The sequence below is a fragment of the Opisthocomus hoazin genome, unplaced genomic scaffold, assembly GCF_030867145.1.
Source record: "Opisthocomus hoazin isolate bOpiHoa1 unplaced genomic scaffold, bOpiHoa1.hap1 HAP1_SCAFFOLD_143, whole genome shotgun sequence".
In the NCBI taxonomy this organism is placed as follows: Eukaryota; Metazoa; Chordata; class Aves; order Opisthocomiformes; family Opisthocomidae; genus Opisthocomus; species Opisthocomus hoazin.
In genome coordinates, this window is record NW_027449057.1 from 49,253 (window position 1) to 77,232 (window position 27,980).

Here is a 27,980-nt window from a genome sequence, read left to right on the forward strand (position 1 = left end):
CGGGAGGAGCCAAAAACAAATCTCCTCGATCCCCAAAAAAATAAATCTGCGTCCGCGGAGTTGGCGGATTCCCAGCGTTTACGGGATTTTTCGGAGTTATTTTTTTTCACGGCCGGGAGCGCCGCGCGTTTAAAGAAGGGGCCGGACGCGAGCGAGAAGTCAGTTCTTGGCGTCCGCGCCGGTGCCGGTGCCTCCTGCCTCCTCTTCTCGCTTCTCCCCGGGAAAGTTGGGACGCGGCGAGACGTCGAGGTGAGAGATTCGATCCCCGTCGCTCCCCTAACGCCACGCTCGCGACGCGCGTCCGGCGGCCACGCTCTCCTCCCACGGGCCTGAAATCACGCGAACCGGGGGGAGATGGTCGCAAAAAACCCACCCGGGGCGAAGGACGGTGCCGAACGCCCACGTGGGTGCTCACCAAATCCTCCCCCGCCCCGGTTCACGTCGCGCGTCCTCCGTCCTGCCTCAATTTCTCTTTTTCCAGCCATGAAAACACCCGGGCGCGGGGTTTTATTCACGAATTTCCACGTAGATTCGTGGCGGGAGGGGTGATCCGCACTGGCAGGACCGCGGCGTTCCCAGGTCGGGGCAAAACAGGACGAGTGAAGGGTTCAAATCTGATTTTTCTCAATTCCTGGTCAACGAGAATAAGAAAAATTTCGCTGATCGTGCGATTTAAAAAAAAAATAAGGTGAAAATTCTTCCTCCCCGCCACGCCACAGGGCAAAAATGCGGCGAGAAGATCCTGGCTGGTATTTTAAGGAGAAACCGTTCCCTCTCGGCTGCTTCATCCATTTTATCGGGGATTTGTTTTATTTTTTTTCTTGAATTTTGGCAGAATTGTCCCCGTTTCGCGGGAGCCGGGATGAAGCCCTCCCTCGTTTTCCTGCTCTTGACCTCAGGTGGGTCGCGTGGGTTTTTCTCCTGAGGACGCCATGCCCGGGGGGGAGTCGGTTCCCGGGCTGACATTTCCCACCCTGCTCTCTTCTCCAGGAGCTGCCACCGGCGTACAACTGGCGCAAGAAAAAGGTGAGAATTTGGGTTTGCAGGGTTTTTCACTAAAAAACTGTATTTCCACCTGAACGGGAAGCGGGAAGCGAGCGGGGCTTCCTCCCTCCCCAGCTGCACATATGTGGAAAGCAGATGTTCCGATTTTGAGCCGTTTGTCCTCAAATCCGTGACCCCCCCGGGGGAAATTCCCTCCGGCCCCGGTTTCACCCCAACTTTTGGACGCCCCGACCCCGATTTTAGGTCACCTGCAGCACCCTCCCCGTTTAAAAATCAAAAATCCCAAACTCGGCAGGCTTCACCCCAAAAATGCATGAGGTCGGGGGGGTTTGGGGTGGGCGAGGACCCCCCAATCCCTCCGCCTTCGCCTTCCCGCAGTCCCCCTGCTCTACCCCTACGGCCCGGACGAGCGCGACCAGAAGAACCCCAAACTGGACGACGGGACGTCGAAGCCCCTCGCCCTCGCCGTGCCCTTCACCTTCTACGGCAAAGAGCACCGGAGCCTTTACGTGCGTCGGCCAAAACTCTGCGTCCTCCTCGCGTGTGTCCCCTCCCCCATTTCCCAACATCCCCCTCTTCTTTCCACCCCCTTTTCCACCCCATTTTCTCGCTTGCCCCCCAACAAAATCCAGTTGCCTTCATATGATGGGTTTTTTCTTCTGGTGCATTGGAGCATCCTCGTGGGATTGGTGGGCGTTGGGTGGAGGTCTCCACCCTTCTGGAGCGGCAGTTGGGAGATCCGTGGCCAAGGTTCGGATGTCACATCCCCACCCCCCCCACCCCACTTTTTGGTAGAGCCGTAGATGTCACAGCGATCTAAACATCTCCACCAAGGTCATGGAGATGTGGAAGTTGGCGGTGAGACCGCACCCGGCTCCCGTGTCCGTCTCCACGGTGCCACCACCGAGTCGAGGTGCTGACCACGCGGCAGGGTGCCAACACAGGTCGCCGCCACCTCGGGGTCGACCCGGTGTCTTTCGCAGGTCAACAACAACGGCGTGATTTCCTTCGGCGCCCGGGTCAGCCAATACACCCCCGACCCCCTCCCCTTGGCCGACGGGCGCTCCTTCGTGGCGCCGTACTGGGGGGACGTCGACAATGTCCTGGGAGGGGATGTCTTCTACCGAGAGACCACTGACCCAAAGCTGCTGGCACGCATCACCGAGAACATCAACCAATACTTCCCGAAGGTCCCCTTCACCGCCACGTGGGCTTTCGTGGCCACCTGGGACCACGTGGCCTACTACGGTTCTACCACCAACAAGGTAAGGTCCACGGTCACTACTTGAAGGTGAAATGTGGTCACACCCATGTGTTGGCCTCCTGACCCATGTGTTGGCCTCCTGACCCATGTGTTGGCCTTACGACCTTCTCCTGGACTCTCGTGACCCACGTGGTGGTCTTACGACCCACTTGTGAGCTCTCATAACCCACTTGTTGGCCTTACGATCCACTCCTGGGCTCTCATGACCCACGCGGTGGCCTTATGACCCACTCCTGGGCTCTCCTGACCCACCTGTTGTCCTCATGACCCATTTGTTGGGCCTGCAACCCTTTCGTTGGCCTCATATTCTATTTATTGGTTTTCATGACCCACTCGTTGGGCTTTGTGACCCACTCACTGGCCTTCATGACCCACTCATTGGCCTTCGAGATCCACTCATTGGTCTTCATGACCCACTCGTTGGCCTTTGTGACCCACTCATTGGCCTTCGAGATCCACTTATTGGTCTTTGAGATCCACTCCTTGGTCTTCATGACCCACTCGTTGGGCTTTGTGACCCACTCGTTGGCCTTCACGACCCATTCGCGGCCTTCACGACCTACTTTTTGGGCTCCTGACCTATTTGTTGACCTTACAATCTACTTCTTGGCCTCTGTGACCCATTCCTTGGCCTTCACGACCCATTTGTGGCCTTCGTGACCCATTCCTGGCATTCCTGACCCATTTGTTGACCCATCCATTGGTCTTTACCACCCATCCATTTGAGGTGAGCTCGTATCCTCTGGTCCTTCCGTCCTACCTGCCAGCCCGATGGGCACACAAAACCCCATGGAGCTTCTCCGCTATCCCCAGGTGCCAATACGCAGGTGTCCCACCAAACTTTTACTCCCCACTTAATTGATGGGGGGGGGAGGTTCAGTGTCGAAAGCCACCTTTTCTACCGTGCTCTTCCTCTGGCCACCTCGTGCAGAGAAAGAGGCTGTGGTAGAGCACCAAAAGTACTCATCTGAAGGTAGACACCAAAAAAAGCCTGACCAAGGTGGCTTCCCGGCACAGCTCAAGGCAAGGAGCCTACATCCGTGCGTTAAATCCCACCCACACCTGCTCATCCCACCACTGATGGTGTCACCTCCTCCTTCCTTCCCGCAGGGCAACACCTTTCAAGCCACCCTGACCACCGACACCAAGAGGTCCTTCATCATCCTCAACTATCACGATATCCAGTGGACCACGGGGGTAGCAAGCGACGGTGACCCTGAAACGGGTCTCGGCGGCACCCCGGCCCATGTAGGTGGGACCGAGGGAACCACGGAGGGAGATGGGACAAAAGGAGCTGAGGAATAGGGGAGAAGGTTGACCAGTAATGGGGTTCTTTTGGGACACCACCACGTTTGCTGCAGGTAGAACTTTGGTCCACAATGTTTTTTGGGGAAAACACCACTGAAAGTAGGACTTTGGCCCATAATTGATGTTTTTGATGGCCCATGATGGTTTTTGGGGACATCATCAGGTTCATTCAAGATTGAAAGTTGTCCTGGACCTATCTGGGGGAACAACAATGCCAATGGTAGGATGGTGGTCCACAACGGTTTTGGGGGGAAACATCAGGTTGATTCAAGGTAGGAGGTTGTCCTGTGCCATCTTCTGGGGAAGACAATGGTGAAGGTTGGAGGTTGGCCCACAACATTTTGAGGAGAAATGGTAGTAGGTTGTCCCATGCCATCTTCTGGGGATGATGATGGAGGTTGGAGGTTGGTCTGTAACGTTTCTGGGAGGACAACGCCAGGTTTGGCGAGGGTCAGAAGTTGGCCTGTAATGTTTTGGGGGATGACATCAGGTTGACCAAAGACAGGAGGCTGGCCCACAACATCTTCTGGTGGCCATGTGGAAGGTGGGAGGTTGGCCCACAACATCTTCTGGAGAACACGTGGAAGGTGGGAGGTTGGCCTACACATATTTTGGTGGCCATATTGAAGGTAGGAGGTTGGTCCACATGTTCTGGTGGACATGTTGAAGGTAGGAAGTTGGCCCACAACATCTTTTGGTGACCATGTTGAAGGCAGGAGGTTGGCCCGTGAGATCTCCTTGTGACCATGAGGAAGGTAAGAGGTTGGCCCACAACATCTTTTGGTGACTGTGTTGAAGGTGGGAGGTTGGCCCACACATTTTTTGGTGGCCATGTTGAAGGTAGAAGGCTGGCCCATGACATCTTTTGGTGACCATGTGGAAGGCAGGAGGCTGGCCCACGACATCTTTTGGTGACCGTGTTGAAGATAGGAGGTTGGCCCATGAGATCTCCTGGTGACCATGTGGAAGGAGCGAGGTTGGCCCAGACTGTTTTAGAAGACCACCACCAGGTTCACCAAAGATCAGAGGCCGGCCCAGAACTTTTTTGGGGCACACCACCACCGCCAGCAGGAGGTTGTCCCACCCCATGAACCCCACGGGTGGTCTTCACCCTCCGACCCCTCCATTTGACTTCCCTTTCCAGGCCGGTTTCAACAGCGGAGACAAAACCAACTTCTACAACATCCCTGGCTCCCAGACCGCAGCCATCATCAACATCACCAAGACCTCCAACGTCAACGTCCCGGGGCGTTGGGTCTTCCAGGTGGACGACTTCAAGGTGACGGGGGTCCCCACCGAGGCGCCCAAGGTCGCTGACGGCAACGGCTGCTGGTTGTGAGTCGGATTTTGGGGATGGAAACCTCCAAAAATAGGGAGAAATGAGAATTTTTGGGGGGGAAATGGGTTCCTCTTCTTGAGTTTTGGGTTTCTTCTCGTAGGTAAATCGAGGCGCGCGGGGCGGAGGGACCGCCCCCATTGTCCCCGTTGTCCCCGTGGTCCCCGTCACCCCTCCCCCAGAGGACAAGGACGCAACGACCTCTCCCAATGCAATAAAACCACAGCTGAGAAATTGCAGCTCCCGCGGCCTCTTCGCTTCCCCTCCCCCCTCCGCGTTTCGGGGCGGCTGGACCAAATTTGCCAAAATTCATCGGTTTTTTTCCACCTCTTTTGTCATTAATTTGCGAATCTTTGCTCCCCAGGTGCATAAATTTACCCTCTGCATACGCAAATACCTGGGGGGGGTTGTGCCTGCATCCACAAATTTATGCTTTAGTGCCCTCCATGTCCACAAATTTCTAATTTTTTTAGCATTTCCACACGCAAATTTCTCGCTTTTCACCCTCTGCGGGCATAAATTTATGAAATTTTTTCACCCGCTTCAGGAATTTGTAATTTTTTTGCACCTCACGGGTGCAAATTTACGATTTTTGCACACCTCTCCGCTTGCATTTATGATTTTTTTCACCTCTCTGCGCAGAAATTTAACATTTCTCACACGCTGCAGAGGAATTTATTATTTTTTCCCCACTCTCTGCATATTTTTATGCATTTATTTGCCACTCGGGGCAGGTGAATTAATGATTTTTTTACTCAATCAGCGCAAATTTTGCACAAATTTTGCACACATGCACAAATTTAGGCATTTTTTTGCCTTTTTTTGTGAAGAAATTAATGAATTTTTGCCCTCTGCCTCCGCAAATTTAGGATTTTTTGCCCTCCGCGTGCAAGAATTTATGATTTTTTGCCCTCTTTCTGCCCCTTTTTTTTGCCTCTGTGCCTGAATTTGACGCATTCTCCGTGCAAATATTTACGATATTCTCTCCTATTTGAATAAATTCACAATTTTTTTGCCCTTTGTGTATGAATTCCTGATTTTTTGATGCACAAATTTAGAATTTTTGCCCTCTGTATCCTGAAATTTACCGATTTTTGCCCTCTATGAGCACAAATTTATGATTTTTTTTGTCATTCTGTGCATGAATTATTATTATTATTATTATTATTATTATTATTATTATTATTATTATTGCCAGTGTGCCTGATTTTTTTGGCTTCATGCATGAATTTATGATTTCTTGTACTTTGTGTCACGCATTTATGATTTTTCCCCCCTCTCTTTTGCAGAAAATGCCGCAAAAAATAATTTCCAACTGCTCTAGACTCAATTTATTTATGATAATCGTGGATTTTCCCCCATTTCTGGGCATTTGCATGCGAGGACGCAGGGGCTGGGTTGTGCCAAAATTAATTTAGGGGGAAAATCCAAATTTTACAGGGAAAAAATCACCTAGGAATCCCAAATTGTGAATTTTTTCACCTAAATATCAGCTAAAAAAAAAAAATTGGAATCATTTCCCCTGAAGGCGGTTCTTTCCCCTAAAAAGGATATTTTTTCCCTAAAGTGAAGGTGGTTTTTCACTGGAAATGAGAAAAAACATGCAACACATGACACACAACACGCAACACGCAACACACAGCACGCTGGTGTGCACAACACGCGACACACCCGTGTATTGACACACATGTGCAATGCGCACAACATGCTAGCATGTACAGCAGGACACGCGTGTGCACAACACGCCTTTGCACACCGTGCGACGCATGCGTGCAGCACAACACGCTTGTGCAGCGCAACGCTCAACGCACACTGGGTGCGCACACAGCGTGCGCAACGCACAACACAATCCACAACACACATGTGCAACACAACACATGTGTGCAACACAGTACGTCAACACACACGAGCGCACACATGCACAACACGCAGCACACGTGTGACACAACACACGCGTGCAACGCAACACACCACACACACAACATGCAACACACAGAGCACAAAACACGCAAGGTGGCACAAGCGTCCTCAAAACGTGGCGCCCACGACACGCTCTGACATGGCACAACACGCAAATTGGCACAAAATCCCAAGGCTTTGCACACCCGACATGCCCCAACATGACACAACACACGCACAAAACACACAACGTGGCACCAACACCCCCAAAACATTACACCCGGATCACACTCGGACACGGCACAACACATGACACGCACACAACACGCAACTTGGCACAAGCACCCCCACAACGCGCTCCAACATGGCACAACACACACAACACACGCACTGCACACACAACACACAACTTCACACAAACATCCCCAAAATTTTGTGCACACAACACGCCTTGACATGACACAACACACACAACGCGCACACACAGCACACAACTTAGCACGAACACCCCAAAAACAAACCCACAACACACTCTGACATGACACAACACACAACACACACACACAACACGCTACTTGGCACAAACTCCCAAATCTTTGCATATTCCACACGCCCCAACATGACACGCGCACAACACCCAACTTACCACAAACACCCCAAAAACTTTGCGCACACGTCTTGACATGACACAACACGCAACTTGGCACCAACATCCCCACAATGTGGCACCCCCAACACACTCCAACATGGCACAACACACAAAACACACGCACTGCACACACAATATAGACCTTGGCACAGACACCCCCAAAAACGCGCACAAAACACGCTCTGGCATGGCACAACACACAACGCACACCCACAACACGCAACTTGACACGAACACCCCAAACCTTCGCACCCCCGACACGCTGTCCCACGCCACCACACGCACACCACACATGACTCAGCGCAACCCCCCCAAATCCTTCATGCCCACAACACGCTCTGACATGACACAACACACAACACACATACACGTCACGCATCTTGGCACAAAATCCTGAACCTTCACACCCAAGACACGCTCCAACATGACACAGCACACACAACACGCACAAAATACACAACTTCGCACAAACACCCCCAAAACTTCACGCCCACAACACGACATGACACGACAACACGTGACATGACACGACACACAACACCCACACGCAACTTGGCACAAACACCCCCCAAAATACACCCCCAACACGCTCCAACATGACACCCACAACACACCCACAACACACAACTTGACACGAACACCCCCAAACCCTCGCACCCCCGACACGCTGTCCCACGCCACCACACGCACACCACACGCGATTCAGATCAAATCCCCCCTCCCAAATCCTTCCCGCCCACAACACGCTCTGCCACGGCACCCACAACCCGCACAACGCGCAGCTTCCCGCAACCCCCCGCAACCCGCCGCGCGCACCCACCCCCCTCGCTCCCCTTCCCCGGTCCCCAAAAGGGATTTTTTTTGGGGGGGGGAAAACCCCTCCCCCGCGCTGTTTCCCCCCACTTTTTCAGCCCGTTCACGCAGCGGCCGAACATTTCTCGTGCTGCCGCCACCCCTCGCTCCTCCAACCCCCCCCATATTTGCACCCCCCACCCCTCGCTTGTCATTTTGGGCCAATTTCTTCCACACTGACCCATGAAAAAAAAAATTTAAGAAATCCGTATTTAGCAATTCTTTGACCTTTGCCTCAACCCCTGGCCTGGCTTTCGCCAAAACGCTGTTTTCCTCCCCGTTTTCACCGTTTACTCGCCAAAAATGATGTCAAAGCGCTGGGTGGGTCGGTCCCCCGGGGTCGTCCGGGTTTGTCATTTCCCTCCCCCCCCCCCCCCCTTTATGTCTGCAAAAAAATAATCCAGGGAGGAGCGGGAGCTGGCTGCCCCAGGGTCACTCTCGGTGTCTGCGGCAAGAATTTGAGGACAAAACGGAGCTTTTTGGGACTGGATAAAAGCTGGGGGCAGGTAAGGTTAAATCTATCAATAAAAAAAAGAATCAATTGGGTTTTTTTTCGATGACGAGCCTAAAATGGGAAAGCGCATTGGGAAATTCCTCCGGTGTCTCCCCTGCCCTGGGTTTGTTCCCGGTAGCAGCTGGATTTGGCCGTTTCTGAGGGGATTTGGGAGGGGGAAAAAGGGAAACGGGGGAAAAAAGAGGAAGCAAGTGGAAAGGAAAAAGGAGGAAAAGGAGTAAAAAGAGGGGATTTGGGGGGCAAAAAGGAAAAGTGGGGGAGATAAGGGAAAAAAGGAGAAAAAAGGGAAAAAAGGGGAGAAAAGGGAAAAAAGAGGAAGAAGGGGAAAAGGAAAAAGGAGGAAAAAGAGTGAAAAGAAGGGATTTGGGGGGAGAAATGGGAAAAGGGGGGAGAAAAGGGAAAAAAGAGGAAGAAGGGGAAAGGGAAAAGGGGGAAGTGTAAGAAGGGGGGATTTGGGGGGAAAGAGAAAAATGGGGTAAGATAAACAGGAGAAACATGGAAAAAGAAAAAAGGGGGGGAAGGAAAATGGAAAAAAGTGGGAAAAGGCAAAAAGAGGAAAGAAGAGGAAAGGGGAAAAAGGAAAAAAGAGGAAAAGGAAAAAATGGTGAAAAAAAGGGAGGAAAGGGGAAAGAAAGGAAAAAAGGGGGAGAGGAAAAAAGAAGGAGGAAGGGGAAAAAAACAAGGGGGGACTGGCGGGAGGGTGCACGGAAATGCCAGAAAAAAAGCAGATTTGGGGGTCAGGGGCAAGCGGCCGTGCATAAAATGCCAGTTGTTGAGGTAGGCAGAAGAGCTGCGGAGCAGAAACTTTCGGGATGAGTCTGAAGGGAAAAAAACAGATTTTGGGGACACAATTTAAAAAAAAAAATAAAATAAAAATCAGAGAATTTGATGGTTTTCTTACCTTTTTTCCAGCCAAAGTATCATGGCCGGCAGCCCGGGCTGGGGAAACGCCGATGTGCCGCTGCGGGTCCGGCCCGTCGTGTTCTGGGGTGAGTTCGAACGAGGCAGAGAAACGCTCCATGACCTGTAAAACCCAACCCCCCCCAAAACATGAATCGCCTCCAAATAAGATTTTTCCAGCCCCGGAGGCCGTGTTTTGCACCCTCATCCCGTGCAACGGATGAGAAAAGTCAAAATTCCCCCACCCCATGGCACGCGGAGTGGAAACCAAGGGCCAAAGACCCCCCCCCAAGAGGCGTTTTGGGTGCGGATTGGTTGAAAATCAGGAAATTTTCCACCCTGGTTGCAACCCAGCGCTGGGTGTGGTCCTTCAGTGTCATCTCCAAGCGTGGCTGTCGCCATTTCCACCCCCGTGGCCTATTGGAGGTGGAAGGGGACGCCTTAAAAATCTCAATTATTCATTTCGAATTCCTTCATCCAGCACGAAACCCACCCAAAAAGCTCATCTTTTGCCAGGGAAACTGATTTTTATTTCTCCAGATTGAGATTTCTTCGTATTTCTGGCCCCTCTTGAGCAATATTGCTTCAAAACAATTTCTCCAATTCGATATTTACCCAAATCAACGGACCTTGTTATCTCCGACCCCATAACCCGTCAAATCAAAAGTCAATAATCCATCGAATCGAGGTTAATTTAAGCTGGTTTTACCCCAAAATAACGTCCCATCAAACCAACAGCCCACCAAATCGCTACTCCTTAGCCACCACGACTCAACCAGGTGCCACCTCAAGCCCAGCTTGAGTCTTGGTCCCCAGCTAGGCTTGCCAAATCCAACGATGAAGGCACCGATGGCCAATTCTCCTCTTCCTCGGGCTTTTCTAGGCGTCTTTTGCTTGCTTGGCGTGGCGGCATCAGCCCCGAATCACCTGGGGGAGAACTTCGTGGTGGCCTTCATGCAAAACGGCTTGCAGCAGACCCTCAACAGCGACTTCAAGCTGCTCATCACAGGTTACTCGCCCTTCACATCAGTCACCATCTCCATGAAGAAGCCAGGCTTGAGGATGACAGTGCAGGCAACCACAGGTCAGACCATCCTGGTTAAAATCCCGCCCCAAGCAGAGATGGTGGGGAGCAAATCCTTCGACAACACCGTGGTGGTGAGGGCCAACAACGCCATCTCCTTGGTGATGGTCAACGAGAAATCCACCTCAGTCGACTCAGCCGTGGTGTACCCGGCGCACAGTTGGGGCATGGAGTACCACGTTGTGACGCCCAACGTGGGCACCGACCGCTACGGCGAGTTCGTGGTGGTCGCTGGGGAAGAGCCCACAACGGTTGACGTGCACCTCAAAGCCACGGTGACCTACAAAGGTCGGTCTTACCCCCAGGGCTCAGTGCTCCCCATCAGACTGGAGCCCTTCCAAGCAGCCCAGCTCCAAAGCCCGTCTGATCTGTCTGGCACGAGGATCGTGGCACAAAAACCTGTGGCCGTCTTCACCGGCCACACTTGCTTGGCCAGGTTCACCCACTGTGACCATTTGGTGGAGCAGCTTCGGCCCGTCGCCAGCTGGGGCAGCACCTTCATCGTGCCACCGTTGCCTTTCGAGGCTCAGTCCGACATCGTCTACGTCTCCACCTCGCAGCCGACGCGCGTAGAGTCTCAACACGGGGCGACCAAGGCCGTTCGGCAGCTACGGCCCAACAGGTCAACGCTTTATGGACTCCAAGCCTCCAACACCTTGTACCTCTCCGCCAACGCCGGCATCCAGGTCATTTTTTTCGCCGACGGAGGGGAGAAAGACGCCATCTCTTACGATCCCTTTTTTATGACCATCCCAGACGTCACCAGCTACTGCGACTCCTACAAAATCTTCGCGCTGGAAGGTTATGAGAATTACGCCCTGCTGATAGCCAAGACCTCGGAGACGGCTGGAACGACGCTCAACAAAACGCCGTTGAGTAACGCGGCGTGGAAACCCATCCCGGGGACCGCTTACTCCTGGGCCGGGCAGAGTTTGGGGAGTCAATTCACCGTCCATACGGTGGAGCACGAGAAGTCCCCCTTCGGGTTGCTCAGCGTGGGGATCCGGGAGCAGAAAGCCTACGGGACAGCGGCCGTTTGCGACAGCGGTGAGCACGACGGGGGCACCCCCAGCTCCCTTCACCCCCCTGCTGCCCCCTCGCAGAAGCGTGGTCGCCACGCAAGGTGAACCCACACTTTTTTAGGGGTCATAATTTAGTCCTCCGAGCCGGGTGTCCATCCCCCGTAGCTGATCGACGCTGAGCTCGCGTCTTCAAAATTGTCTCAAATCGGCTGTTTTGAGCTGAAACTCAGCTTTTCCCGCATGGCACAGAGGTGGGCGGGTCTAAAAGGGGGCAATTAATCCCACGTGGCTTTGGCCAATTTTGGGAGAGGATATTTCTTCCAGAAATATATACTCTATAAATAACCTAGGAGTAAATCATCGCTATTTAAACAACCAATGAAAGGGGCCTCATGTGATCAACCCAGACGTTCAAGTCTAAACTTTAGGTGGCTAAACCCACCTGGGATAATTTTTAATCTATAAATAATCCATAAATAAATCACCTATAATTAAGCAAGCAATGAACGGAGCCTCAAGCGATCAGCTCAGATAGTCAAGTCTAAACTTAAGGTGGCTAAACCCACCTGAGATAATTTTTTATCTATAAATAATTTATAATTAAGCAAGCAATGAAAAGAGCCTCAAGTGACCAATCCAGATCTTCAAGTCTAAACTGAAGGTGGCTAAACCTACCTGGGATAATTTTTTATCTACAAATGATCTATTAAAAAATAATCTCTAATTAAAAAAGGAGCCTCACATGATCAACCCAGAAGTTCGAGTCTAAACTTAAGGTGGCTAAACCCACCTGGAACAATTTTTTATATATAAATAATCCGTAAATAAATCATCTCTAGTTAAGTAAGCAGTGAAAGGAGCCTCACGTGACCAACCCAGATAGATGTTCGAGTCTAAGCTCAAGGTGGGTAAACCCACGTGGGATAAATCCCTGCTTTAATACAGCAGAGATCCAGAGGCGCCGGTTGACCCTCTACGGTCACGGTGACTCTCGCACTGCCCTCGAGGCCACTTCTGGCAGCAAAATCACCCCCGCAAATAACGCTGCGTGATTCCTTCCAGACCCCTGCCGCCTCGTGAAATGCCGCGCCAAGGAGACGTGCAAGGTGGAGAAGGGGGAGGCCGCGTGCGTGCACGACTACATGGGAACCTGCACGGGGTCGCAGTCCCTGCAGTACCACACCTTCGACGGCATGACCGTCGACATCCGGGGCGGCTGCACCTACACCATCGCCAAATATTGCGGCAACGATCCCGCCCTGGTGCCTTTCACCGTGGAGGAGAAGAAGAGCGAAAGCGATTTTGAGGAGCGGTTGACCAACATCTACGTCTACACCTACAACGTCTCCATCCACAAAGGAGAAGGAGGCAAAATCCAGGTGGGTTTTTCCAGGCTGCCGCAGGGTTATTCCGGACAAAGCCAGGTGGAAGAGGAGAAAACGTTGTGGCAGGTGAGGTTGAAACTAAAAAAAATGAGGAGAAACCACCAAAACCACAGAGTCTGGGGAGATATAGCAGGACACGGCAGAGGAAAGGGCGTTTTGGGGCTTACTTGAGATGTCCTCAGGGGTGTCTCCAGTTCAACCACGCTCACTTTTCCGTTGGCGTCACGAAAAAGGCAATTTGCAGGACGCAACTCTACCGTGAGGTTGGCTTTCTCCATGGGGTCCACCAACAAAAAGGGGAGCCTAGGTGAGACCCAAGGCTATTTTGCGAGGTTAGATGAGATTCTTCCCAGCCAGGCAGTTCAGTGGTCGTAATACAAACGAGATTTTAAGATCAGAGGTTGAAGGAAATGGTTCTCTCAGGACACGTTTGGGTTTTCGATCTTTTCCCGCTAAAGCTCATTGCGCTTCTACGTGACGTGGGGTGAAATTGCTGATTTATGCTGATCATCGCTTCTTCCCGAAAGAAATCTCTCTCGTCTGATCGTATCTATGTGCTTTTGCAGGTCACAAACTCATAGCAAAGCAACCATCAACCTGAATTCTTCTTTCCTGCTTTCCCCCAAGGTCAACAACAAGCTCATCAGCCTCCCAGCCACCCTCGAAGCCAGGAAGATCCAGATCTCCCAAAACGATGGTCGGACCATCCTGCAAACGGATTTCGGGCTGCAGGTGACCTACGACGAAGACTGGGCCGTAATGGTGGCCGTGCCCAGCAGCTATTTCGGGGCCACCTGCGGACTCTGCGGCAACTTCAATGAGGACACGGAGGACGAGACGACACTTCCCGATGGCACCCAGGCTTCCAGTGTGGAGGACTGGGCCGAGAGCTGGCGAGATCCCTCCTGCCCGGCTGATTGTGGAGGCCAGGAGACGCTGCAGGACACGGCAGGCTGTGGTGAGCTCGGATTGGGGGGGGTCCCTAAATATTTTGGGGAGAAAGAAAAGGATCCATGTGGGGACCCGGCCATGGGGTGCTGGAGATTTACTGCCCAGCCCACCAATGGCTGTAGGCATCAGCTTAGTCAATATCTCCAGCATCAGGGGAGGGGCCTGGGTGTGCTGGTGGATGACAGGTTGACCATGGGCCAGCAGCGTGCCCTGGTTGCCAAGAAGGCCAATGGCATCCTGGGGTGCATCAAGAGGAGCGTGGGCAGCAGGTCGAGGGAGGTTCTCCTCCCCCTCTGCTCTGCCCTGGTGAGGCCTCATCTGGAGTACGCTGTCCAGTTCTGGGCTCCCCAGTTCAGGAAAGAAGAGGAGCTACTGGAGAGAGTCCAGCACAGGGCTACGAGGATGAGCAGGGGACTGGAGCATCTCTACTACGAGGAGAGGCTGAGGGAGCTGGGTTTGTTGAGCCTGGAGAAGAGAAGGCTGAGAGGGGACCTTACAAATGCCAATAAATATCTGCAGGGTGGGGGTCAGGAGGACGGGGCCAGACTCTTTCCAGTGGTGCCCAGCGACAGGACAAGGGGCAATGGGCACAAACCGAAGCAGAGGAAGCTCCAGCTGAACCCGAGGAAGAACTTCTTCACTCTGAGGGTGCCGGAGCCCTGGCCCAGGCTGCCCAGAGGGGCTGTGGAGTCTCCTTCTCTGGAGATATTCAAGCCCCGCCTGGATGCGGTGTTGTGCAGCCTGGGCTGGGTGACCCTGCTTTGGCAGGGGGTTGGGCTGGGTGACCCCCAGAGGGCCCTGCCAACCCCGACCGTGCTGTGATTCTGTGATTCTGCTCTTCTCATGCCAAGCCACCCCGAAATCCACCCTGCGTACTTCAGAGGTCCATAACACACAGAATTATGGAGGGGATTTCTCGAGGGCCCTCCCCAAGGGGGTGACTCATGGACTCTGAATCACTTATAGGCATCAGCCGAGCCAACGCAGGAGCCCGATGTCCCCCTGAGGAAAGTCCTTAGCTCATCCCTTATGTTTTTCTGAGATCTTCTTCTCGAATATCACCCCCGCAGCTCAGAGATGTCCCCAGAACAGCCACTTCGAGGCCTGCGGGACGGCGTGCCCCGCCACCTGCGCCAACCCCAAAGCCCCCGCGTCCTGCAGCCAGCCCTGCGCGGCGAGCTGCCAGTGCGACGAGGGCTTCGTCTTCCACAACGGGACCTGCTTCCCAGCGGAGACCTGCGGTTGCTCCCGCAACGGACGCTCCTACAAGGTCCAGGAGGAGTTTTGGGAGGACGGGAGCTGCCAGAGCCGGTGTCGCTGCGAGGAGGAGGGCGAGGTGGTTTGCAAGAAGGTGGGGTGCAAAGCCCACGAGAAATGCATCACGGTCAACGGCGTCCACAGCTGCCAGGCGAAGAAGCACTTCACCTGCATCGGGACGGGCGATCCTCATTACACCACCTTCGACGGGTTGAAATACGACTTCCAAGGGACGTGCATCTACCAGTTCGCGGCCCTCTGCGCCCAGGACACCAACCTGGTCCCCTTCACCGTCAAGGTGGAGAACAACAACCGGGGCAGCAAAGCCGTCTCCTTCACCAAGACCGTCACATTGGAGGTCTACGGCAACGTCATCAGCATGAGCCAGGAGCACCCGCGCAAGGTCAAGGTAGGTGTCCACCAAGGACCTCACACGACCTGTGTCTAAAGTACTTATTTGCTGTGTTTTCCGCCCCAAAAATCCCACTAATTTCCTCATCAGCGTCTCCATGGAAGCATCAATTTCTCTTTGCCGTCTCCAGAGGGAGCCCTGAGCAGCTCGTTTGGACTTAAACACTTTCTTTTTAAAACCTTCAAGAAGTTTAAAAAAAAAAAAAAGCAAAAAACCCCACGATTAGTTTACGGTGTGCTGGAAGCCATTCGTGTTCCCTCTGGGGAATGGAGGGAGAGAAAAATCTCCACAAACAACAGCAAAAAAATGCTTCCACTTTCAAAACCCTCCGCTTCGCTTGACGCCTTCGGCTTCCTTTTCGCTCTCCCCTGCGGCTTTCTGAGTTCACATTTCCTTTCTCCCCGACAGCTGCGGACTGACTCAACCCATTTGGGTCCGGTCCCCACCTTGTTTTAGCCAAAGCCTTGCACAAAAGGGTTGGCAACAAATTTCCCCCATTTTTCTCTCCGCACCATAATGTTTCCCACTGAATACAGAACCTGACGCCTGGAAATCACAGAATCACAGACTGGCAGGGGTTGGAAGGGACCTCTGTGGGTCACCCAGTCCAACCCCCTGCCAAAGCAGGGTCACCCAGAGCAGGCTGCACAGCGCCGCGTCCAGGTGAGTCTTGAATATCTCCAGAGAAGGAGACTCCACAACCTCCCTGGGCAGCCTGGGCCAGGGCTCCGTCACCCTCAGAGGGAAGAAGTTCTTCCTCGGGTTCAGCTGGAGCTTCTTCTGCTTCAGTTTGTGCCCGTTGCCCCTTGTCCTGTCGCTGGGCACCACTGGAAAGAGTCTGGCCCCGTCCTCCTGACCCCCACCCTGCAGATATTTATTGGCATTTGTAAGGTCCTCTCTCAGCCTTCTCTTCTCCAGGCTGAACAAGCCCAGCTCCCTCAGCCTCTCCTCGTAGGAGAGATGCTCCAGTCCCCTGCTCATCCTCGTAGCCCTGTGCTGGACTCTCTCCAGTAGCTCCTCATCTTTCCTGAACTGGGGAGCCCAGCACTGGACACAGCACTGCAGACGGGGCCTCACCAGGGCAGAGCAGAGTGGGAGGAGAACCTCCCTCGCCCTGCTGCCCACACTCCTCTTGATGCACCCCAGGATCCCATTGGTCTTCTTGGCAGCCAGGGCACACTGCTGGCTCATGGTCAACCTGTCGTCCACCAGCACACCCAGGTCCCTCTCCACAGAGCTGCTCTCCAGCAGGACATGATGAGGGGACGGGAGCATCTCTCCTACGAGGAGAGGCTGAGGGAGCTGGGCTTGTTCAGCCTGGAGAAGAGAAGGCTGAGAGAGGACCTTACAAATGCCAATAAATATCTGCAGGGTGGGTGTCAGGAGGACGGGGTCAGACTCTTTCCAGTGGTGCCCAGCGACAGGACAAGGGGCAACGGGCACAAACCGAAGCAGAGGAAGCTCCAGCTGAACCCGAGGAAGAACTTCTTCCCTCTGAGGGTGACGGAGCCCTGGCCCAAGCTGCCCAGAGGGGCTGTGGAGTCTCCTTCTCTGGAGATATTCCAGACCCGGCTGGACACGGTGCTGTGCAGCCTGCTCTGGGTGACCCTGCTTCGGCAGGGGGGTTGGACTAGATGACCCACAGAGGTCCCTGCCAACCCCTGCCGTGCTGGGATTCTGTGATCATCCTCGTAGCCCTCCACTGGACTCTCTCCAGTAGCTCCTCAATGCGAAATCCTCCTCCTGCCAAAGGATTTTTGCCAAAACACCCAAATCTCGAGTGATTTGTGTTTGACCATAAAACCCCTTCCATGCAAAGCATTTTTGCCAAATCCCCCAAATCTCGGGGAAATCCTGGAAACCCTCTCTGGGCCAAGGGTTTCGCAAAAATGCCCCAAATCTCCAGCGATTTGCGTTGTTTTGACGGAAACGCCCAAACCCTGAGTAATTCCCCTTTGCCCGCGAATCCTCCCCGGGTTCTGCAGGAACCACCCAAATCTCGCGACAATCGCGTTTGGTTCAAAAATTCTCCCCGTGCACAGCATTCGCCGAAAACGCGCTGATCGTGACCGATCTGCGTCAGCCAGGAAATTCTCCTGCTGCAAAGGGTTCTACAAAAAAAAATCCAAACCTTGAATCTCAACGGTTTGCATGGAAATCTTCCCCTTGCAAAATTTTTTTACCAAAAAACCCGGATTTTGAGCGGTTTCGCACGAGCTGTTCGCCACCCTGTGCCACTGCCAACCCTCCGCCCCCCCTCCCCCCCCTTCAGGTCAACGGTGCCTTCGTGGAGCTCCCGTTCACCCAGAAGGACCAGTTCGAGCTCTACCACAGCGGCGTCCACGGCTTCGCCCGCACCGCCTTCGGCTTGCGGGTCAGCTTCGACTGGTACAGCTACGCCCGCGTCATCCTCCCCGACGCCTACGCTGGCGCCGTCTGCGGCCTCTGCGGCAACGCCAACGGCGACGCCGACGACGACTTTGTGGCCCGCGACGGCAGACGGGCGGCGGATGAAATCCAGCTGGCCGACAGCTGGAAGGTGGGAGACGTCCCCGGCTGCTCGGCCGGTTGCGTGGGGGATTGCCCCATCTGCAACGAGGAGCAGAAACGGCTCTACCGCGGCGACGGCTATTGCGGGGTGATCGCCAGAGCCGGGGGGCCCTTCCGGGCCTGCCACCGCGCCGTCGACCCCGCGCCGTTTCTGGAGGATTGCGCCTTCGACGCCTGCCACTACAAAGGCCACCGGGACACCTTGTGCAAAGCCGTCGCCGCCTACGTGACCGAGTGCCAGAGCCGCGGCGTCGGCGTGGAGCGGTGGAGGACGCCGTCCTTCTGCGGTGAGCGGGGGCAGAAGGGGATTCCCCCACGCACGGAGCCATAAAAATCAGGTTTTGAGCCTTAAAAATACGATTTTGAGCCCAACCACCCGGTCTTGGCTTTGCTTAGAGCCAACGGAAGCACGGAACGCTCCCAAAATTGGGTTTATTTACCCCGTTTCCAACATCCCCTTGCACTGCAGCTGGTTTCTCCCCTCCCTTCACAGCTGTGCGGACAAACGATGAGTTCATATGCAAATACGGACCCAGGGAAATTCCCTCTGACTCGATCCCAAAGCCAAATTCCTTCCTTCCTTCACGCAATGCTGCAAAACAAATCCCCGTTGTCCTCCAAATTCTTCCTTGACGAATGGAGGGGGAATGCAAAACCGGTCCCCGTCGCTCCCCAGAGCAATATTAACGCTCAGCCACTCAAAACCAGCTCGGATTTGCACCCTGCGCCTTGGGCAGATGAAAGAAAAAGATTTCTCTGCCCCGTTTCCAACCATTCCTGCCGGAAAATATCATTTTATTCTCTCCCGTCCCAGCCCCGATGCCAAAGGAGGAGTTGATATGCAAACGTGGATGCGGGAGAATTCCCCCCCCCCCCCAACTCATTTTAGAAGTGAAATCTGTCCACTATCACGCAACAGAGTGAAATAAATCTGTGCGGCCCTCCACGTTCCTCCTTCACGCGAGGAAGGGGAGCGCAAAATAAATCCCCATCGCCCCCCACGTATTTCATTAATGAGAGGAAGGGGGGTGAAAAATAAAACCTCATCACCCCCCACGTATTGAAGTAATGCAAGGAAAGGGGGTGCAAAATAAATCCCCATCGCCCCCCACGTATTTCATTGACACAAGGAAAGGGGGTGCAAAATAAATCCCCAACCCCTCCCACATATTTCATTAACTCAAGGAAGGGAGGTGCAAAATAAATCCCCATCCCCCTCCACATATTTCTTTGACACAAGGAAAGGAATGCAAAATAAATCCCCTTCGTCCTCCACGAATTTCATTAACGCAAGGAAGGGGAATGCGAAATAAATCCCCATCGCCCCCACGTATTTCATTAATGAGAGGAAGGGGGGTGAAAAATAAAACCCCATCACCCCCCACGTATTGAAGTAATGCAAGGAAAGGGGGTGCAAAATAAATCCCCATCACCTCCCACATATTTCATTAATGGAAGGAAGGGGGGTGCAAAATAAATCCCCATCACCCTCCACGTATTTCATTAATGAGACGAAGGGGGGTGAAAATAAATCCCCTTTGCCCCCCCAGAGCGATATTGATGCTCCACCACCGAAGATTTGCTTTGCATTTGGTCCTCGACCATTGGTGCAAGATGGAAGCTCTCACCCTGATGCTTCCAACCGTGAACCCAAGTGCGGCTTCACATTTTCTCCTCTGCTTCTTGCAGGCCCCTCCTGCCCCCGTCACTCGCACTATGAACTCTGCGGGAGCAGCTGCCCAGCCACGTGCCGGGGCCAAGCCGCCACCGAGGGCTGCGCGTCGGCGCCGTGCACCGAAGGCTGCTTCTGCGACGAGGGCTTCGTCCTCAGCGGCGACGAGTGCGTGCCGGCGGGCGAGTGCGGCTGCGAGCACCGGGATCGCTACTACAAGAAGGGCGAGGATTTCTACGCCTCGTGCCGGGAGAGGTGCCGCTGCAAAGCCAACGGGGTGGTGGAGTGCGAGGAGGTCTTCTGCGGCGCCCACGAGGAGTGTCGAGTAGAGGACGGGGTGCTGGGGTGCTACCCCGCCGGCTACGGGCGGCTGGTGGTGTCGGGCGACCCGCACTACGTGACGTTCGACGGGCGAGCCTTCGATCTCCAGGGCTCCTGCACCTACATCCTGGCGCGGGTCTGCAAGACGGACCCGCGGCTGACGAACTTCTCGGTGCTGCTGGAGCACGACGTGGGCGGGCGGAGCGACATGGCCCTGATGAAGAAGGTGGTCGTCTCCATCCACGGCTACACGGTCGGCATGGAGAGGGGACGGAGGTGGGAGGTGACGGTAAGTAGCAAGGATCCCGCGCCTCGGCACATGTGGGCATGCAAAATCCGCAGCGCAAGATCCCCCCGGGCAAAATACCTCGGTGCACACGCGCGTGCAAGCCCCTCCCCAACCCTACGTGCTCATCGCAGGTGGACGGGGAGCGCTACACGCTGCCGCTGGTGACAGAGGACAGGAAGCTACGGGTCGGCCAAGAAGGGAACAACATCGTCCTCCAGACCGCCGCCGGCCTCCGGCTCCTCTACAACGCGGCCACCTACCTCCTCGTCACCATCCCCGATGCCTACCGGGGTCGCGTCTGCGGATTGGGCGGCAACTTCAACGGAGACCCCGGCGACGACTTCCAGCTGCGCGGCGGGTCCTTGGCGCAGAGCACCGAGGAATTTGCCACCTCCTGGAAGGTGCCAACGGAAGACGGAGCGTGCGCCGACGGCTGCAACGGCAAAGCCTGCCCGGTGTGCGACACCGCCGACGCCGCTCCCTACGGCGCCGGCGACTCCTGCGGGCTCATCCGGGACCCGGCGGGACCTTTTGGGCCGTGTCACCCGCGGGTGAGCCCGGTGGAGTATTTCAACCACTGCATCCACGATGTCTGCGCCGCCGCCGGCGCCCGCGACGCCCTGTGCCACAGCCTCCAAGCCTACGCCGCCGCTTGCCAAGCCGCCGGGGCCCAGATCGGCGGGTGGAGAACGACCCGGTTTTGCCGTAAGTGCTCCGGGATATCTCCGCGGAGCCACTTCTACTCCTGTTTTCCTCCGAAGCCACATTTACCCCCAGCAAACCCCTCCAATTTTGCGATCGTGGCACTTTTTTTCCCGCTTTCGTGGTGAACTCGCGTTCGCTTTCGGAAGAAGACATACCAATTTACCTGTGTAATATCACTGCTTTTTGCTTAAAATCTATCAAATAGCCCAGAAATTATATTCAAATCTCCCAGTAAATCTCTTTTGGGGTGCTTCAATCACCCGTTTCCCACCAAAACCCCCCCGGGAAGGAGGAAATCTCAGCTCACCCCCTCCAAAACATCCAGATTTGTGTCGAACGAGTTCGAAAATGGCGTCCTCGAGGCCATTAGTCGTATGCAAATGCTTTAATGAGGGTGTTAAAAGCAGGATTTGGTTGTTTTAACGTACTTTTGGAGCCTCCAGAGATGCCCGGTACCATGGGTCAGCCAAGAGGATGCCCCATTGGGTCCTGAAAAAACGGTCGTGATTTTTTTTTGGCCCGTGTTCACAGTTTTTCTCCCTTTTTTCTTTTTTTTCCCAGCCCTCTCCTGCCCACCCCACAGCCACTACGAGCTCTGCACCCGCACCTGCGACTTCACCTGCGCCAGCCTCTCCGTGCCGGCCCCGTGCAGCTGGACGTGCTTCGAGGGCTGCCAGTGCGACGACGGGTTCCTCTTCGACGGGGAAGCCTGCGTGTCCCTGGAGCGGTGCGGCTGCGTGCACCGTGGGCGCTATCTCAAGGTGAAGCGGAGCGTCGAGGCTTGGCATTGGTGTTTTGGGTTGAGGGAGGGTTGTGGGGTGGGTTGTCCCATCTGGATGATGCAGAAGGTTTGGGGATTCCATCTTGGGTGAGGTCAGTTGTCCCACCTCATCAAGGCAACTGGTTTGGAGACTCAACCTTCCATGAGTTAGGTTGTCCCAGTTGGATGATGCAACTGGTTTGGAGACTCAGTCTTCAGTAAGGTGGGTTGTCCCACTTGGATGATGCAACTGGTTGGTGGCCTCAGTCATTGATGAGTTGGGTTGTACCACCGAGGTGGTGCAACTAACAGGGGGTCTCAACCTTCAGTGAGGTGGGTTGTCCCATCTGGATGATGCATCCAGTTTGGGGACTCCACCTTGGATGAGGTCAGTTGTCCCACCTCATCAATGCAACTGGTTTGGAAACTCAATCTTCAGTGAGTTGGGTTGTCCCAGTTAGATGATGCAAGTTGTTGGTGGCCTCAGTCGTTGACGAGTTGGGTTGTCCCATTGACATGGTGCAACTAACTGGGGGTCTCAACCTTGCGTGAGTTGGGTTGTCCCAGTTAGATGATGCAACTGGTTTGGAGACTCACCCGTTGTTGAATTGGGTTGTCCCACCGAGGTGGTGCTCGAACTCGTGGTCCCAAAACCTGGAGCTGGTGTTCACGTGGCTTCACCTCCGCGTTTTTTCCTTCTCAGGTGGGTGAGTCCATCACCTCCAACAACTGCTCCACCAAATGCGACTGCCACCCGGCCCGGGGCCTCGTCTGCGAGGAGACACGGTGTCCCCCGGAGGAGGTCTGCGCCACGCGGGACGGGGCGCAGCGCTGCGTCAAGCGGGAAGGCCGCTGCCGCCTCTCCCCGGGGGCCTCTTTGACCACGTTCGATGGAGCCAGCGGGCGGCTCCCAGCCAGCGGCGCCTACAAGATGGCCGCCCTCTGCGACGAGCAGTCGCCCAACTGGTTCAAGGTGGTGGTGGAGGTCAGCGAGTGCCGCGACGACGGCGTCCCGGCCGTGGCGGCCATCTTCGTCTTCTTCCGCGAAGCTTTCATCACCGTAAACGGCAACATGGAGGCGTGGGTAGGCGGGGGTGGGGCACAGGCGGCGCTGGCGAATGGGGACGTGAGGGATCGCGCGGAGACATGGAATTGGGGCGGGATTGAGCTCCGCGGCCTTTGGACTCGCGCCGGTGCTCAGCCCCAACGAGGTCTTCATGCTGGACTGTTGGGACTGGGAAGACTGGGAGTTTTGGACCCGTTTCTGGCACTTTTTAACCCATTTCTGGCATTTTGGACCCATTTCTGGCATTTTTAAAACCATTTCTGGAACTTTTTAACACGTTTCTGCATTTTAGGCCCATTTTTGGCATTTTTAAAAATTTATTTATGCCATTTTTTTACCCTTGTCTGGCATTTTGGGCCCATTTCTGGCATTTTTTTAATCCAATTCTGGTAATTTTAAACCTACTTCTGGCTTTTTTTTAACCAATTCTGGCACTTTTTCACCTGTTTCTGGCATTTTGGTCCCATTTCTGGCATTATTTAACCCATTTCTGGCAATTTTTAACCCCTTTCTGGGTTTTTTTAACCCTTTTCTTGACATTTTTTTTAACCTACTTGTGGCACTTTTAACCCCTTTCTGGCATCTTTTAACCCCTTTCTGGCACTTCTTACCCATCTCTGGATTTTTTTAACCTAACTCTGGCCCTTTTTAACCAATTTCTGGCATTTAGGACCCATTTCTGGCATTTTTTATAACGTACTCCTGGCACTTTTAACCCATTTCTGGCTTTTTTTAATTAACTTCTGGCACTTATTAACATAAATCTGGCATTTGGGGCCCATTTCTGGCATTTTTAACCCAATTCTGGCACTTTTTAAACTGTTTCTGGCATCTTTTAACCCATTCTTTTCATTTTTAATCTACATCTGGCATTTTTTAACCCCTTTCTGGCATTTCTGACCCATTTCTGGCATTTTTTTAACCTTCTTTGGGCACTTTTGAACCAGTTTCTGGCATTTTGGGCCCATTTCTGACATGTTTTCACCTACTTCTGGCACTCTTTAAAATTTTTTTTGGCATTTTGGGCCCATTTCTGGCATTTTTTAACCTGCTTCTGGCACTTTCTAATCCATTTCTGCCATTTTGGACCCATTTCTGCCACTTTTTAATCTATTTCTGGCATTTTTAACCCATTTCTGGCATCTTTTAACCCATTTCTGGCATCTTTTAACCAATTTCTGGCGTTTTTTAACCTGTCTCTGGTTGGTTTAAACCCATTTCTGGCATTTTGGACTCATTTCTGGCTTTTTTTAACCTTCTTCTGGAACGCTTTAACCCATTTCTGGCATTTTTTTACCTACTTCTGCACTTTTAGCCTGTTTCTGGCACCTTTTAACCCATTTTTGGCATTTTGAACCCGTTTCTGGCATATTGGGCCCGTTTCTGGCATTTTTTAACCCAATTCTGGTACTTTTAAACCCGCTTCAGGCATTTTAGCCCATTTATGGCTTTTTTTTTAACCCACTTCTGGCACTTTTTAACCCATTTCTGACTTTTTTTAGCCCATTCCTGGCACTTATTAACCCCTTTCTTGCATTTTTTAACCTACTTCAGGCACTTTTTAATGCATTTCTGCATTTTGGGCCCATTTCTGGCAAATTTAAAAATTTATTTCTTGCATTTTTTTACTCTTTTCTGGCATTTTGGGCCCATTTCTGGTATTTTTTAACCCAATTCTGGCACTTTTTCACCGGTTCTTGGCATTTTGGACCCATTTCTGGCATTTTTAACCCAATTCTGGCACTTTTTAACCTGTTTCTGGCGTCTTTTAACTCATTTCTGGCATTTTTTAACCTACTTCTGGCACTTTTTGACCCCTTTCTGGCATTTTTGACCCATTTCTGGCACTTTTTAACTCATTTCTGGCACCGTGGACCCTTTCCTGGCATTTTTAACCCATTCCTGTCATTTTTTAACCCATTCCTGTCATTTTTTAACCCATTTCTGGCGTTTCGCCCCGCTGCAGGTGAACGGCCTTTTCACCCACCTCCCAGCCACGGTCTCCAAAGCCACTTCCATCACCGCGGCGGCGGGGAACATCACCATCTCCCACGCTTCGGGGGTGGACGTGCTCTTCAGCCCCCTCGGCGAGGTGACGGTGACCGCCGGTGCCGCCTTGGCCAACCGCCTCTGCGCTCCCTGCGGCGACTTCAATGGCGACGCCGGCGATGACCTGAAGCTGCCCGATGGCCGGAGTGTGAGGAGCATGGCCGAGGTGGTCGACGCCTGGAAAGCCAAGGATTTCGCCGGATGGTGAGTGACCCCAAAAGACCCACACGCCCCCCCTCAACACATGGGTTGATTTCTTCAAGCCTGGGCGAGCGAGAGGGTAGGGAACGACCCCCGTGGGGCACCAACGGGTTGGGTAGGTGGCACCCGGGAAGGACTTCTCCATCTTCTTTGGTTTCATCCACAGCGACTGACACACAAACCCAAGGAAATCATTCCGGTGAGTGACTCTTCTTCTCCTTTGCCGTCACCTCACGCGCTACAAACGCTCCCGCGGCCCCATGATTGGATAAGGCTTGGTTGGTTCAACCCTCCCTAATTAATTACCTGAATAACTGGGGGGTTGTGGTGCCTCAGCGTGGACCTGGATGAAGAGCAGACACCCAATGGCTTAGCTTCGACGTAGGACGTCCCGTGCAAAACGGGCACCGACCAAAATCGCTACGCCCGGGCAAGTTTTCTTCGTAAAAGGAAAAATTCACCCAAAATCAAGCTGAAAAATTGAGCCGAGGTCAAGCTGAAAAGCAGCTCATGGGTGGTCTTCTGCTTCGCCCCGCTGCTTGGGTTTGTCCCCCCGCGAAGCAGGAAGGGTCAAACACCGGGTGGCTGTTGAACTCGGAGCCTTTTTGCCCAATATAGAGCCTTTTTTGCCCAATATAGAGGCATTTTGCCCAATATAGAGGCATTTTGCCAAATATAGAGCTGTTTTGGCCAATATAGAGGCATTTTGCCCAATATAGAGGAATTTTTTGCCCAATATAGAAAATTTTTGTCAAATATAGGGTCTTTTTGCCCAATATAGAGGACTTTTTACCCAATATAGAGGACTTTTTGCCCAATATAGAGGAATTTTTGCCCAATACAGAGGAATTCTGTGAAATATAGGGCCTTTTTGCCCAATATAGAGGAATTTTGCCAAATATAGAGACTTTTTGCCTGATATAAAGCCTTTTTCGCCCGAGATAGAGCCTTTTTTTGTCCAATATAGAGCCTTTTTGCCCAATATAGAGCCTTTTTTGCCTAACATAGAGGAATTTTGCCAAATATAAAGCCTTTTTGCCCAATGTAAAGGCATTTTTGCCCAATATAGAGCGCTTTTTTCCCAATATAGAGACTTTTTGCCTGATATAGAGGCATTTTTGCCCAATATAGAGGCATTTTGCCAAATACAGAGCCTTTTTGCCTAATGTAAAGCCTTTTTTTGCCCAATATAGAGCCCTTTTGCCCAATACATAGACTTTTTTGCCCAATGTAGAGGCGTTTTTGCCCAATGTAGAGCCTTTTTGCCTGATATAAAGCCTTTTTTGCCCAATATAGAGACTTTTTGCCCGATATAGAGCCTTTTTCGCCCGATATAGAGCCTTTTTTTTCCCGATATAGAGGTATTTTCGCCCAATATAGAGCCTTTTTGTCCAATATAGAGCCTTTTTTGCCCAATATAATGCCATTTTGCCCAATATAGAGGAATTTTGCCAAATATAGAGGCATTTTGCCCAATACAGAGCCTTTTTTGCCCAATATAGAGACTTTTTTTGCCCAATATAGAGGAATTTTGCCAAATATAGAGACTTTTTGCCCAATATAGAGGAATTTTTGCCCAATATAGAGCTTTTTTTTCCCAATATAGAGTCTTTTTGCCCAATATAGATGCATTTTTGTCCAATATAGAGGCATTTTGCCCAATATAGAGGCATTTTTGCCCAATATAGAGGAATTTTGCCAAATATAGAGTCTTTTTGCCCAATACAAATGCATTTTTGCCCAATACAGAGCCTTTTTTGCCCAATATAAGGCCTTTTTGCCCAATATAGAGGAATTTTGCAAAATACAGAGGCATTTTGCCCAATACAGAGACTTTTTTGCCCAATAAAACACCTTTTTGCCCAATCCGGAGGAATTTTGCCCGACACAGAGGCTTCTTACTGAAGGTGGAGCGAGCCCGAAGCCGCCGCTCGCCCCCCGCGCCCCCTGCGCCGCCAGCCGCGCGGACGCTCCTGACGGACGTCAGGCGAGGTCACCGCGCCATTTCCCGGGGGAGGGCGACCTCCGCGACGCGGAAGACGAAGCCGGTGCCGCCGCGGTTTTCTGAGCGCGGTCCCGCGCACGGGGACAACGTCGGCCGGCGCGAAGATGCAGTCGCGCTGGGCGGGACTCACCCTTCCCGGCAGGGGGCGGTGCCACCCGCCGCTGGGGTGAGACGATGAGGGCGAGGAAGGGCTGACCACCACCCGCGTTCCGTCTCTTCCAGCCACGCCGCCAGCCTCGCGCGGACGGAAGCGGAAGCCCCCGTCTACCCCCTGCAGTAGGCAGGTTTCAAAGACTTCATCTACTTCAGGGAGACCCCAAAGCCGGGATGATCCCTCTGCGCCGGAGCAGCCCGGAGGGAAGCGGGAGGAACACCTCGAGCTGAAAGAAAAATCAAATGGCGATCGACGGACCCAAATCTCGGCCGTTTTTCCCCAGAAACGCACTCTTCCTATTCATTTGTTTTTTTTCAGCATAACGCTGCCTGCTGTTGGGTACGTCAATAAAACCTTCTTAGAAAGCTTT

The 27,980-nt window shown here is 53.0% G+C and overlaps 1 protein-coding gene across 1 annotated transcript; it reads left to right on the forward strand.

The window, feature by feature from the left end:
• Positions 1-129: 129 nt before the first annotated feature.
• On the forward strand, positions 130-27,980 carry LOC104334868 (IgGFc-binding protein-like). Its single transcript, XM_075412516.1, has 22 exons — positions 130-249; positions 836-899; positions 991-1,026; positions 1,384-1,514; positions 1,989-2,270; positions 3,380-3,517; positions 4,722-4,912; positions 5,096-5,228; positions 6,690-6,850; positions 9,740-9,816; positions 10,102-10,153; positions 10,507-11,858; positions 12,896-13,212; positions 13,846-14,176; positions 15,240-15,835; positions 18,111-18,675; positions 20,078-20,670; positions 20,802-21,375; positions 21,937-22,136; positions 22,839-23,219; positions 25,168-25,454; positions 27,679-27,980. The coding sequence occupies exons 2-22, from the start codon at positions 863-865 to the stop codon at positions 27,734-27,736; spliced, it is 6,492 nt and encodes a 2,163-aa protein (XP_075268631.1). The 5' UTR covers positions 130-249; positions 836-862; the 3' UTR covers positions 27,737-27,980.

Excerpts from the sequence above, each read along its gene's own strand:
- LOC104334868 (XM_075412516.1), top strand. The coding sequence starts at position 863 with ATGAAGCCCTCCCTCGTTTTCCTGCTCTTGACCTCAG. Across the intron at positions 6,851-9,739 it reads ATGCACAACACGCAGCACAC|CCAAAGTATCATGGCCGGCA; the intron begins GTGTGACACAAC and ends CCTTTTTTCCAG. Across the intron at positions 20,671-20,801 it reads GACGGAGGTGGGAGGTGACG|GTGGACGGGGAGCGCTACAC; the intron begins GTAAGTAGCAAG and ends TGCTCATCGCAG.